This window comes from Cyrtonyx montezumae, unplaced genomic scaffold (genome assembly GCF_038088225.1).
Source record: "Cyrtonyx montezumae isolate F1298 unplaced genomic scaffold, pur_monq_1.0 scaffold_18, whole genome shotgun sequence".
NCBI lineage: Eukaryota > Metazoa > Chordata > Aves > Galliformes > Odontophoridae > Cyrtonyx > Cyrtonyx montezumae.
The window spans coordinates 572,388-585,741 of NW_027071914.1; the positions used below are offsets into that span (position 1 = coordinate 572,388).

General features: G+C 48.4%; 2 protein-coding genes across 3 annotated transcripts in view; both read right to left on the reverse strand.

The window, feature by feature from the left end:
• Positions 1-13,354, reverse strand: part of LOC136047353 (histidine--tRNA ligase, cytoplasmic) — a 513,020-nt gene that overhangs the window by 190,734 nt on the left and 308,932 nt on the right. The gene's annotated exons all lie outside the window — the stretch shown is intronic.
• PSD2 (pleckstrin and Sec7 domain containing 2) overlaps positions 1-13,354 on the reverse strand; it is a 70,693-nt gene that overhangs the window by 6,193 nt on the left and 51,146 nt on the right. Inside the window, exons 9-12 of one of the 2 annotated variants that reach the window (XM_065734394.1) lie at positions 12,144-12,233; positions 10,999-11,042; positions 7,254-7,444; positions 6,010-6,080 (exon numbers count right to left, since the gene is read on the reverse strand). In XM_065734394.1, coding sequence (XP_065590466.1) covers positions 6,010-6,080; positions 7,254-7,444; positions 10,999-11,042; positions 12,144-12,233 — 396 coding nt within the window. The remainder of the gene's footprint in view (positions 1-6,009; positions 6,081-7,253; positions 7,445-10,998; positions 11,043-12,143; positions 12,234-13,354) is intronic. The other variant, XM_065734395.1, reaches the window with a different exon arrangement.

Genomic DNA, 13,354 nt, shown 5'->3' on the forward strand with positions numbered 1-13,354 from the left:
GGATAATTTCACACAACTAGGGAGTACAGAAGTAACTATATGTGTATTCATTTTATAAACATATAGAAAACACCAGACACAGGTTCTGAAAACCTGAGCAGGGCACTTTAAGAGTATAATCAACCCTGTGCTCACCCTTTGCTTGCCCAGTGACTGAGCTGCAGCTAAGCTACTTAGAACAATATCCTCCCTCTCACTCTGCCCCTCATCTCAACAGCTGGTCCAGTGGTGAGGCAAGATGATGGATGGGTGAAAGGGTGGGTGGCTGGAAGGATAGAGGGATGGGTGGGTGAATGGGGGGATGGGTGGAAGGATAGATGGATGGGGGAATGGATGGACGAATAGGTGGATGTGAGAAAACCTGACTAATTAAAGCAGTCTCCCCCAAACACTCAGCTCTGGTTGGTGAGAACTGCAGGTGCTGTGCTCCAACCCTGAACAGCCCCAGTATGGGGTTGTGTGGCTGTGCTGCCACACCGAATTGTGGGCAGCGCTGCCTTTTTTGGATGGCCACACTGGGAGCAACTTAAGCTGCTGTGAAATGACAGTGTCAGAGCTCAGGCCAGGCCAGGGTGTCACTGGAAGGGCCTACCTTGCAGTGCTGATTACAACACAAATCTGCAGGACTAATTCTGTGTTATGTTATGCTACATGCTACAGTCTCCTGACTGCCAGCCCTGGCCACTAAGGATGTTCTCTGGTGAGTCTCCCTCTGCTGCTCTTCAGAGCACAGGGGTCCAGCCCATCTGGGGATGTGGTTCCCCAGAACCCACTCCTGATGGGAAATCTCCTGATGAGAAGACTTCTGAAGTCCTCCCTTCTTTTCTGCAGCAATCATCCCAACTAGGAGGGTGCCTGTTGTACTGCACATGATGCTTGGCTTTGTGCACAGAAATGCTATGGGGCACTGGGCCCAGAAAAGTCTGACATGGGCTCCAGCATCACGCAACTGCTTCTTCGAGGCTGAATCCCAAAGAAAAGCCCTGGATCTCCAGCACAGGAAGGGGTGGGTGCTGCAGGCTCCCTGTGTTCAGTGTGACACTCAGAAGGGCTGCTCTGAGGTCAGGCAACCTTTCTGCAGTGAGATACTGCAATGTTACTTGCTCCAAAGGTCCTTAGAAATGCAAGCCACAGCTCTGTGTCTATGTTTGGATTGGCTGACTATTGGAGTCTTACTGAGGGTTTCAGTAGCCAGAGGAATGGGAAGTGAGCCTTTAAAGGAAGAAAAGATAATCCTTTGACTTAGGAGGACCTAGTACATTTGTCAGCAAATAGGTACATGAGGGAGACTGTGCTGCTGTATTATAGAGACACATTCAAGTCTGGATGCTTTTCCGAAGCTGAAACTCCTGGGATCTGAATAAAACAGACTGGGAAGCCTTTGATCTCTCATTTCAGGATAAGCTTTCTGAGAACATGGTGTGAATAGCTGGGCTTAACAGCATATGACAAGAAACTGCAACAGCTACAAGCTAGTCTGACTAATGCAGATCTTCACCCTGAAAGGTATCACCACTTGATGCCTCTACTGACACCATGCCTCACAGGAATCTGTGGATGTGTAAGGAAAAGCCAGATCTTTTCTAGCACCTGGGCCCAGACTATCAGCATCAGGTTGAATCAAGCAGGTTCCCTTCCTTGTGCCTCTGGTGGTAGATGGGTGTGCAGGAGCGCATGGTGCTGCAGGCTCACTTCTGCACAGGCCAGCTGTGCCAGGAAGCTCATTTCAGTGCCTGCGCTTCCAAACTCAGCATGATATGTACTGCTGTGGAGGTGGGGAGATCCTATCTGCACCCTCCACAAGCAGCACCAAGGTTGTGTGATCCCACACTCAGCAGGAGCCTCCACAGCGTCCAGCACTTACACCAGTGTGCAGCCTTCCTTGCAGAGCAATCCCACTTCCATCCCACAAAGCGGGCCAGCTCCGCTTTGAAGCCTCCAGACTCTTCTCTGTGTCTTCCCTCAGTATCTTCCTGAGTTGTGATGGAAACTGAATATTGTGCTTAAGCAAATGCTGCTGAAGGAGTGCCCAAAGACATAACCTTAGCATGGATGCTTCCCATGAAGGGATTCTGGCTTAAATTTCAAAGAAAAACGATTTATATTAATACATAAGCAATGTCCCTCCGTGTTTGGAGGAACTGCAGGCAATGTTTTCTCCCTGCTGTTGTAAGCTACTCTTACTCATACCTGTTCCAATTATGGTGTTAGCTTCACACATTTTCTGGCAAAGAGATCAGCGTGGTCCGTGATGGCCTTAGTTCGGTCTCCCCACTGCTGCCCACCCCCACGCACAGCGAGCCACAGCTAATAGGAGCTCAACATTATTTTTTTTTCAAGGGTACCTATCTCTTGTATGTGTTTGTAGGACACCTGGACAGGTGAGAGCCCAGCACATCAATTCTGCTGCCTTCTCATCTGAACAGCAGTGATGTGAATATGGGCACAGAGCTACAGGGATTTTACACTACAGCTTGAGAGACGTTTTCCTCATTTTCTTCATCAAGTGCACACTGCATCCCACGAGGAAACCTATGCACTGCCCCTGTTCAGACTGGCCAGGAACACAACACTCCAAGCAAGGCCTGTCTGCATGGAAGATATCTGCAGCTTGGTGCAGCGCTGGGAACTGCCCCATGGGTGCAAAGCACTGAGACCCAGACCCTTCCCAGTACTTCCATACAAAAGCACCCTCCACATTCCTCTCAACACTCCTCTCCATGTGCTGATTAAAGGCTATTATCCTCATTTCACAGAGGTGAAGTAAGTTGCCAAAGGCCATGGAGTGAATCAGTGCTCAGTGTGGATTAGAGTGCAAGAGAGGTGCGCCCTACTCTCAAGCCTACATTTCTTCCTCAGTTCTCTGCTGCATCCCTTTAGGGAATCAAACAATTGCTTCAGCAGGCTGTGCTAGAACATGCTAATCCAGAAATTAGTACTCGCGAGTCAATGACACACATCTTTACATCAGCACATTCATGGCTGCTGCCTGAATTGCTTCTAACAGACTGCCTTCTACTCATTCACCCACTTCTCAGCCAACCTCATGCCCACTCCCTCTGCATCTGTCCATTCCCTCCTTCTATACGTCTATCTCCCCAAGCCCTCTCTTTCACTCTCCCTTCTCTCCTCTTTCTGTGCCTCCCTTCTAGCCAACTTGATCCTCAAGACTTACCTGCATTGCCTTCTGAGAGTTGCCTGTTGAAGACTAGACCTTTGGTTCAGCCTGAGTGAAACTCTGGAAGAGGCTGAACCAAGCACTGTGTGTCTGGAAGCAGGTAGGTTCCCCTCTATCTGTATGTTCAAAAATCTTTCCTAAGAGATTTGTGCTCAAGCCAGGTATTTTACATTTATCTGCAAGCATCTTCCACTGAGAGCTTGGGAGTCAGGAACACCGTTTCCTTCCTGTATTATGCAACTCCACAAACCACCCGAAGGCAAGAAATTGTACTGAGAGTCAAAAGGGTATGTTGAAGTTTACCAACTTTCTGTTTTGATTCTGAAAATGCTTGGAAGTTGCAGTGCAAGGACTTAGTCTTTGTGGCCTCATCCTTTTGTCCTCTCTCTGCAGTGGATACTGTGTCTAGAGCCAAATCCCATTCAGAAAGACCTTTGAAAGGGACCACACAGTCTGACAGCACAGCAGCACACGATCAAGCAACCTCTCCTTCCTCAAATCCTTTGCCCAAAATTTCCTCAAATTAATTTTTTATTGATCCTAATGCTATTTCCTTTTACACCTTCTGTATAACTGACACATCACATATGGCTGCTGATTTTCAGGCACTGTTATAGTGCAGGCAGACCCTAGGTGTTTTGCTTCTTCAAACCTTCCTGGAATAGAAAGCACTCAGTCTTTTAACCGCTTGCTCCTGAAGATCACCAAGATAAGAACATGAGCCTCCTAACAGCCATGTATCTCTGTATATCTCACCCTCACTCTCTTTTTAAATGGTAAACTCCTAATACTAACAAAACAAGCTGTGTTAGTGAAGCAGTTCGGACAGCCACTGGCCTTGTACAGCAAGCAAAAGCTGACCCCCCTGCCCCACCAGCAGCACTGACACACAATCTTTGTCTCATAGTCCCTTCTAGTGTTGTCCAGTCAGGGAAATCTTCAGCAAACATGAATTTGGTGCAGACTGGCAAGACAACTGTATCCCAACTGTTCTATTCAAAATGTTCTATAGCATGTTCTATTAAAAATGTGTGCTCTCTCAAGAGACTCGTCCCAAGAGATGTGACCTAAAAACGATGGGTGAATAGTTACAGAATCACAAAATTGTGAGGGTTGGAAGGGACCTCTGTTTATCATCACGTCCAACCTTTCTGCTGAACCAGTTCCCTACAGCAGGTTACACAGGAAAATGTCCAGGTGGGTTTCAAATATCTCCATAGGAGATCCCACCACCTCTGGTGGTGCCAAGTGGGCAGCTTGCTCCAGTGCCCTGTCGCTCTCAAAGTACAGAAGTTCTTTTTCACATTCAGATGGAACTCCCTGGCCTTCAGTTTGTTCCCATGACCCTTGTAGCTTGCTGGGCACCACTGAAAACAGACTGGCCCCATCCACACGACTCCCACTCTTTAGATATCTATAAACACTGATACTATCTCCAAATTAATTTAAATCCAACCACTTCCTGTGATCTTGATGAAATAGCCATTTTTTTTCACAGTAAAAATGTCAAAAAATCAAATGGTGCTAGAAGCTTTGTGCTAGGTAAATCCTTGTGTGTAATCCATAGTCAGCATGAGGATCTCTTCACTTAGAGTTTACATGCACACTTGCACTGAGACTACTGCTGAGCTGTAAGAAGAGTGCCATTGCCCTGAAGTTGGCCAAGCTTAGAGTACTGGAGAAAATTTTGTGCACTGCAGCTTCCCTCAGCTGCAGGAGAGAGGCAAGGCTGTTAAAATACCACACAGCAATTTACAATTAGCTGCTGCCAGATTTCCGTTGGCTCCGTGACATGTGCCATAGGATCTGGCACATGAAACATCGGGGTGTGCTAGGAGATCTGAGTCATAATTCTGAGCTGCCCTGAGGATCTTTTTGCCTTTCTTATATAATCCAATGTTTGTTTACTCTTATTGCTTTGGAGATAATACCGCAAAATGTAGGAACATCTACCCACAGGGAGAGCTGTTTCAGCAAGGTGAGTTCAATGGGTTACTTCACAGCATTTGCAACTGTAGTAGTTCAGACCTAGTTCAGTGGGTTATGCTGCTTTGTGATGAACAGATATTTGGCATCCCTGGCTGGCTCTTACTAACATTCAAGTGAGGCCTTATCCAGGCTCCTTAAAAAAGACTACCCATGGAAATCCTTCTAGCATCCTTCAAAGACAGAGGGGAGAATGCCGTGGCATGCAGGGAGGGTCTTCCATGGTGACTCTGCTTCCCATGGAGACCTGGTCTATGAAACTGGGGAGCTGGAGAAAACTCTCAGAAGAGGGGCAGAAAGTGATACTTGGCAGCCAATGGAAGGACTCACATTGGCAAAGTCCACAGGAGAGAGAAAATTTTAAGCAAGGAGAGGTTCCTATCAAGCTCCTGAGAAATGATGATGCTCAGATCTGTTCCAACGACCAGAACAATAACCAGGACAAGACTGATCTGACAGTCTGCCTCTTCTGTTTCCTAAGACACCAACATCCCATTGCACCTATTCCATATATTTTCAGTCCTACTCCTCAGCATCCTCTGCTTCCTTACATTTCTTGCCTACACATCCGCAGAAGTCTTGCCTCTACGTTTCCTCTATCATATTTCTTCCTATATGACTCACTTTTGAGGCTGTGAACAGTATCATTAGTGTGAACACCACCATCAAAGATGATGGCATTCTCCTGCTCTAGATACTAGTCTCTAGATGAGTTCTGATTATGCCCATGCATAAATTACAACACGGATTCACCTCTACTTGCATATATGGGCTTCCTACTTAGGACAGCATGACTGCTTTGGAGACAGCATGAAACGGCAAAGGGGATAGTCCACCACAGTTACCTTCTGTAAATAAAGGATGGTCCCTTTAAGCACAGCATAAAATTTCTTCCAACCTCTTCTTCCTCTGGGAGCTAAGAAAAAAAATGAAGGATATCTAATTACACACATCTGCTTCTGACATTACTATGTGACTTTCACATTTTTTTGCAAAACCAACCCTTTCCTGACCACCACAGCCATTCCCAGATCTCACACACCGCCAGACTACTGTTTATGAATGGTTTGTCTGCAGGGAGATGTCAATTTGAGAGACATGGGTTGGGAGATGAAGTCTCCCAGTGAGAACACAAGCAGGTCAAAACCAGAGATGAGCTGGTACAGAACTACCAGTGGACACGTACAGGAAGTCTCTCTGCCCCTCCAAACCCAGGTTCCTGTTCTTTGGACTACATGCTTGAGGAGCAGAGACATTCCCTGACTTCTCTGGTTCAGATGAGCTAGGCTGACACACCCTGATAAAGCAGCTTCTCGCTGACAAGCATCTGCTCAGAAGCGGCTCTCTGAGAAGCAAATTCTCCCTCACTGAGGAGGGAATGTTACCACCCACCGTGCTGATGGTCTTGGTGAAAGACAGCTTGCTGAAAACTGGAGAGGGGTGGAAGGTGGGCCTTGCTACATCACAAGAGAGCTGGTCCTCCAGGCATGGGCTAAGAAAGTACTGGAAGCAAGGGAGGCCTTTGGTGGTGATCTTCACTACTCAAGACTTCAATGGCTGCAATGACTGGGCCATCCATATCAGCAAAAGTGGTCATCCAACATTTCATTTGATTAATCACTGCTCATTAACAGTTCCCAAATATAATTCCATTTACCTTTCCTGTAATATGGTATACTGACAGCAGAGCTATGAAGCAACTTGTTGCCCAGCACCCTGAACATGGCAGCATACAGACAGGACCAAAGCTTTGAAGACCAAACTGTCCCCAGCGTCAGCTCGGGGGGACAGGTCTTGTGAACTAGCCTTGCCCTATTGCTCAGAGTGTAGGGTCTGGGGGTTATGCCCATGAACAGGATGGAAGACCAGGTCTATCTGTGTGGGACAGGCACTGCTAGGGTCCTTGGCAGCAAGAATGCCTCAGAACACCTTCCTTGCCCTGTGCACTGGTGCTCATGGATCTGGGGGTCTCTTTTGTGTTCCCTGGGATACAGTGAGAAAATGCCACTCCAGTGGGAGAGCCAGGGAGAAGGCTAGGGCAAGGCCTCATTACTGCCTGGGGCACATCTCCTGTCCCATTAACACATACTTCTCTTCCCATCCATGTCTGCATGGGTTTTGCGGGTGAGGACACCGTGCTTGTAGGTGACTGCATTCAGCGCTTGGGGGATGTCCAGGAAGGGGTTGCTGCTGTCAACAATCCTTGTCACTTTCTTTGCACTGGCTCCAAATTTGTCGTCTACCAGCTCCGAGAGCGATTTCCTCAACTCGTCCTCATCACTTGGAAACAAATTCAAAGAAGAGATTGAGTGGAGGACATGTGGATTGGGTCACAGTGTGCCCTATCTGCTTTGGTTTTACTGGGAGTTAATTTATTACAAGACTAGTCAAACTAAGAAAAGGAAAGGAGACCCAGGGACTAACACACCAAGTGTGACAATGGTGATGAGCTATGTAGAGCTGGGAGGAGTGTGGGTGGCAGGTGACTGTCCCAGGGGTCCCACTGTTAGGTTACTGAAAACACTAACGGGTTAGGTGCCTGTCTGAACACCAGGAGTCTGCAGACACAACACTGCTGAGCACTCTCTGCCTCCCACAGGGAGAGACCCCAGCTCCGAGCCTCACAGTCACAACTTCAGGAGGTCTTGTACTGAAGACCAGCTACCACAAGGTTTTCTCAGCTTCTCCTCCTGAGGCAGCTGCTGGGGCCTCCTACATACCAAAGGAGCTTTAGGATTGTTTTCTGCATCCTTGAGGCACAAAAGCTCTGCAGATATTAGGGAGATGGGACAGTTGGTCGAACAACCACAAACTCTGGAATAGGCATCCCCCCCAATCTGTGGCCAGAAGAGTTCAAGAAATGCTGGTTATTTCCATGAAAACTTCTCCTGGTCCTGGACTCTGGGCAGCTCAGGTAAATTCCCAGTGGTTCCTCCAAGCCTGCTTCTTTCTATTTGAAGTAAAATCTGAAGTGGCACACAGAAACTTGAACCTTTATGGGAAGTGGTATATCCCCAGTGTTCCTGGACATTAAGGAGGTCAGCAAATACGGAGTTTCTGCCTTCTGTCATATATGTCTAAAGGTCTGGATTAAACCAGGTTAAATCAGGTTGGGATCAAACCTCAAATGTGCAAATGAGAAGGACCTGAGTGTCCCGGTGGATGACAAACTGAACATGAGCCAGCAGTGTGCTCTTGCAGCTGAGGCCAATGGTATCCTGGGCGTCATGAGAAGCGGGGTGGCCAGCAGGGACAGGGAAGGCATTGTTCCTCTCTACTCTGCCCTCATGAGGCCCCATCTGCAGTAATGCATCCAGGTCTGGGGCTCCCAGTGCAGAAAAGATGTGGAGCTGTTGGAGAGGGTCCAGAGGAGGGCCATGAAGAGGGCTGGAGCACCTCTCTTGTGAAGACAAGCTGAGGAAACTGTGTTTGTTCAGCCTGGAGAAGAGAAGGCTGCGAGGGGCCCTCATTGTGACCTTCCAGTATTTAAAAGGGGATTATAAACAGGGGAATCAGCTTTTTACTCGGGTGAATAGTGATAGGACAAGGGGGAATGGTTTTAAGCTCAAGGAGGGAAGGTTTAGCTTAGATGTCAGGGGAAGCTCTTCACAGAGAGTGGTGAGGTGCTGGCACAGGCTGCCCAGAGAGGCTGCAGATGCTCCGTCCCTGGAGGTGTTCAAGACCAGGCTGCATGGGGCCCAGGGCAACCCGGTCTAGTACCAGGTCTGAAGGCTGGTGGCCATGCCTGTGGCAGGGGCGTGGAACTCGATGGTCCTCGGGGTCCCTTCCATCCCAAGCCGTTCTACAATTCTACAGTCACTAGCTGGGATGTGAATACCTACAGCACATGGCTGGGTACTGTGGGCAGGAGCGCTTCACTGCCCAGATGGTCACAAAGCAGCGGCAGAGGGAGAAGCTGGAGAGGGGCCAGCAGCTGGGGCAGGGAGCACGGGTCGCGGCCGAGAGCCGCGCCAGGCACCTTACGGGCGCTGGCACTGCCCGCGCCGGCCTTCCTCAGGACGGCTGCCCGCTGGGGAAGCTGCACCGGAGCCGCGCATGACGCGGCCGGGCGGGCCGGCAGGGCTCCCTCTGCTGGCTGCGGCTGCCCACAGACCGGGCCCGCACCGCCACTCCGGGGCCGGCCCCGGGGCTCCGCTCACAGACTTGGCCGAAGATTGCCGCTGAAGTGACGTCAGTGCCACTTAAGCACAGGAGAACCACTGACTCCCCGGGACAGCCGGCCCTGCGGGGACACCTCACTCAGGGGTCTCGTGGGACACAGCTCAGCCCGGGCAGCTTCAGAGGGAGGGAGAAGTGAGCCGCCTCCAGACACTTGTCCAGGACAACGTAAGGTGAACGTCAGGCAATGGATAAAATGCCCAGAAGGCCCCGTTCAGTCCCCAGGTCCTCTGGAGACAAGTCTGTGCCGCCCTGTGGCCCCAGGTCTGCCATAGGCTCTCCTACAGTAGCGGTTCTGCTGGGGCACCCCCGTGCTAGGATCCTGGCCGTGCTGCAGGCACCAGCATAGAAAGGGAAGAAGGTGTCTGCAGGAGACCACCATGCAAGCTGCTTCCAGACCTGTCACTTTGAGGTGTCAGGGAAACAGGAGGTAAGCCTGTGTATAGCTGAAGAGGTACAGATTTATTTCATTTAGTGTCTTCACTAATGATTTGGAGGAGGAGACGGAGTTTAAGGATGACACAAAAGCAGGTTGTGCACTCAGGGGCACCAGACGGTGGGATGGGAGCCTCACTAAATGCAGCACAGAGTAATGCAGAGTGCATTACTGCACTGGAACAGTCCTGCAGAAGGACAGACTGGAAATGACTGATGGGCAGTCTTCAGACTGATCTGCAGAAAAGGTCCAGGGATTCCTGGCAAACAGCAGCACAACCATGATCCAGCAGTATGGCCTGGCAGAACCAGAAGCCAAAAGCATTGTGGGCTATTCGAACCGTAACACAAGGAGGAGACTAAGAGAAGTGACCATTCCCACTCATTACACCATATCTAGATACAGCAACCAATACTGGGTCCCAGATGCAGGGAAGACATCAATAGGCTGGAGAGAGTTTAGCATGGGCCACCAAGATGCTCAGAGGTTGTGAGAAGTGACTATGGGAAGTGGACTTGCTTGAAAAGAGATGGGTCTGGGAGACCTCATCACAACCTTCCAGTATCTTGAGGGGGGTTGTTGAGTAGACAGAGCCAGACTCTTCACTGTGGTACATGGCAGGAGAACAAGAGGCAGTAGATTTCAACTAGATAAGAAAAAAAGTCCCTCTTGGGATAATTTAGCATTGGTTCATGGACCCAGAGAATTCTGTGGGATCACAACTGTTGCAGGTTTTCAAGATCCATCTGAACAAAGCCCTGAGCATCCTGTTTTGAATTCAGCATAAATTTCACTTTGAGAGAATGCAGGACTGCAGACCTCCTGAGGTCCCTTCAAGCCCACGCAATTCTGTATCCAGAAGGAGTGTGCAGAAAATAAGGGAGGTTTCAGTGACCAAAATAGCCCTTGTTCCTGAGCTCCCTGAGCGAAGATGATGCTCTAAAGAACCTGGAGAGGGACTGACACTTTATGGGCATAACAGTAAATAAAAGGGATATTCCCTTTGTTTCCACTGTGCCTATGAACCCTGCACCCACAGACTGCCACCAACCTCCGTATCTACTTTTGTGTCTGAATGAACGTGCCTGCATGAGGGACTTCAGTGCTCAAGGGCTTGGCAGGAAATGTTCTGAAAAATTCTAGATCTAAAAACAGAATTTAAGTCCTACCAGCTACATTGAAAAATACTCCCTTTCTCAAATACTTAACATATACTTACATGGCCCACTCCAGCTTCTCATTCTTGATGGAGTTATACAGTGTCTGCAACAAGAACATGGTGTTAGCTGTGTCTCTCATGGAAGATATATCTTGGTTGTGGACACCACCTCCTCTACACCCTTATCTGTGTTCTCTGAAGGACACCTTCCCTTGGAAACTGGCTTGGAGAAGTATGCACCAGTGAGCAGGACAACCGCTGTTCTCCTAGACCATTTTCTGCCTAGGAGTCCAGGGCCTGGACTGGAAGTGTCAGCAGCAGAGAGGTAAGGCAGACATCCTTGCTCAGGAGCCCATTTGTGATATTTTTGCCTAATTCTGGATACTGGGTCTAGTGAATTCTGGCCAACAGAAAGTTGGTAGAAGAAACTAGGGTACATCAAGACACTCCTCAGCTCAGGGCAGTGGAGGCTTGTGCACTGCCATGAGAAGCAGGAGAGAGATGACTAACCTTGGGGTTCAGCTTTATCCAGTTCTTCCTGCACACAATTCCAGTGACTCCTCTGATTCACTGGGAAAGAAGGAAAGAACTAGGACAGCAGAATGCAAGGGTGGCCTTCACCATACAAAGGGATGGGTTAGGGTGAGGTCTGATAGTGGAAGGGTTGTATCTAACACTCGCTGTGACACCCCTGATGTGGCTCTGGTCTTTTCAACTTCCTTCCATACAGTAAAATTCAGGCCAGGCTGATGGACCTGTGGCAAGTGCAGACATGATGGGGGGTGTTAAACTACATAAAAAGAAAATTTTCAGTGTCTAAGCAATCTCCCTGGTAATCAGCTAGTTCCACTGGAGCAGTACATTTAATTACATGGAATTGAAGGCAGAGAAAAGTATCTATGCCAGATGGCTATATTTCTGGGGAGTGTCTTGTTCTGTGTGTTGGCTTGTGCATCATAGAGCTACCATGGTGGAGAGGGACCCCTGGGATGTTCTGAGGGCAGATTAATCCCTGGATAATCTGGATAAAATACCAACAGGAAACAGAGCTCTGATGGCTCCCTGCAAATTAGCAGAAGGTGTCTATTAGGTTACAATTCTTCTAATGAAATAAATGCATGATGGAAATGCTGATTGTTACAATAGGACTAGGTGGCACTACAATAATATTATCAGCATTCTACTCTCTATGTGTATCACATTACCTTCAGCAAATCCTTTGCAAAGTCCTTCCCATCATTGAGCCCATCCAAGTTTGTTATGAACTGTTGACACGACATCTTTTTGCCAATATTCTGCAAAGCAAAGAATGAGCTTATTAAAGTTCTGGAAAATATTGCCTTTGATGAGACTGTCTTGTTAAGAAATGATTTATATGTAGCAGCTCAAAGTTAGAAGGGAGTCTTCTGCTCTGACTTTCTATTGGACTCTTTGATTTCTTTCTTTGTGGCAACATTCAAACATTTCAAATTTCTTTTTTAATGGTGGAGATAAACACCTGAAAACAACTGCAGCTCTTGCTCCAAACTCTGTAAGTGATCTTATCTCTGGCCTCCAAACTGTCCCTGGTACAGGATCTGTGCAACAAAACTCAGGACAAGTGCTCAGACTCCCTTGAAATACAGGAACTTGGATGGGCCTCAAAGCCTATAATGTATAAAAATGTGCAAGCGTGCAGTGTCAGCATCTGAAGGCAGCACTGGGAAATGTCTTTGATGGAAACTTATTTCTGGTTGCTATTACAAAGAGAGATGCTCTAGCTACTGGGACCATGTGAACTTGCGTGCTACGGTGCACGAATGCAATGCCCAGATACTGGGACAAACTCACGACACAGAACACTCATCACTGTCATTACTCATCACCAACTAATTCCACAGTAGCAATTTGGTGCTGGAGCTGCATCCCTGATATCAGTGTGCAGCATCTGTTTTCCCTTACTCCTCACAATAGCCAGGTGAGTCCCTTTCTCAGCTTGCACAGTTTGAGGGGCTGGAAGCAACTGGCCCTTTTCCTTGCCTTCCCCCTCAATCAGATGTCTCCAAAGGACTGAAACAGAGGTGTGGGGGAGTCAAGTGAGAACTGTAGGGTTCAGAAAAGAGTCTGATACTGCAAAGGAAGGACAGGTGTTTCTAGTTTCACATCATATTGCAGCCTCCACACTCTGGAGTTAGTTCCCAGGGACAGACTCCATGGTGATAGTGCATTGGAGTTAGAGGAGAACAGGTGACATGAGGTACCACCAGTGGTCCTAAGGATCCCAGCACCATCCTGACATGCGGTGGGCTCTGCATCAAGGCACTGAAAGGGACCTGGGAGGAAGCCTAAGAGCAGCTGAGCAAAGACCCCACTTAGAGAATGAATCAGGAAGAAAGGCCTTGCTGGGAGGGGATAAAGCTGTAGCAAACAATATAGG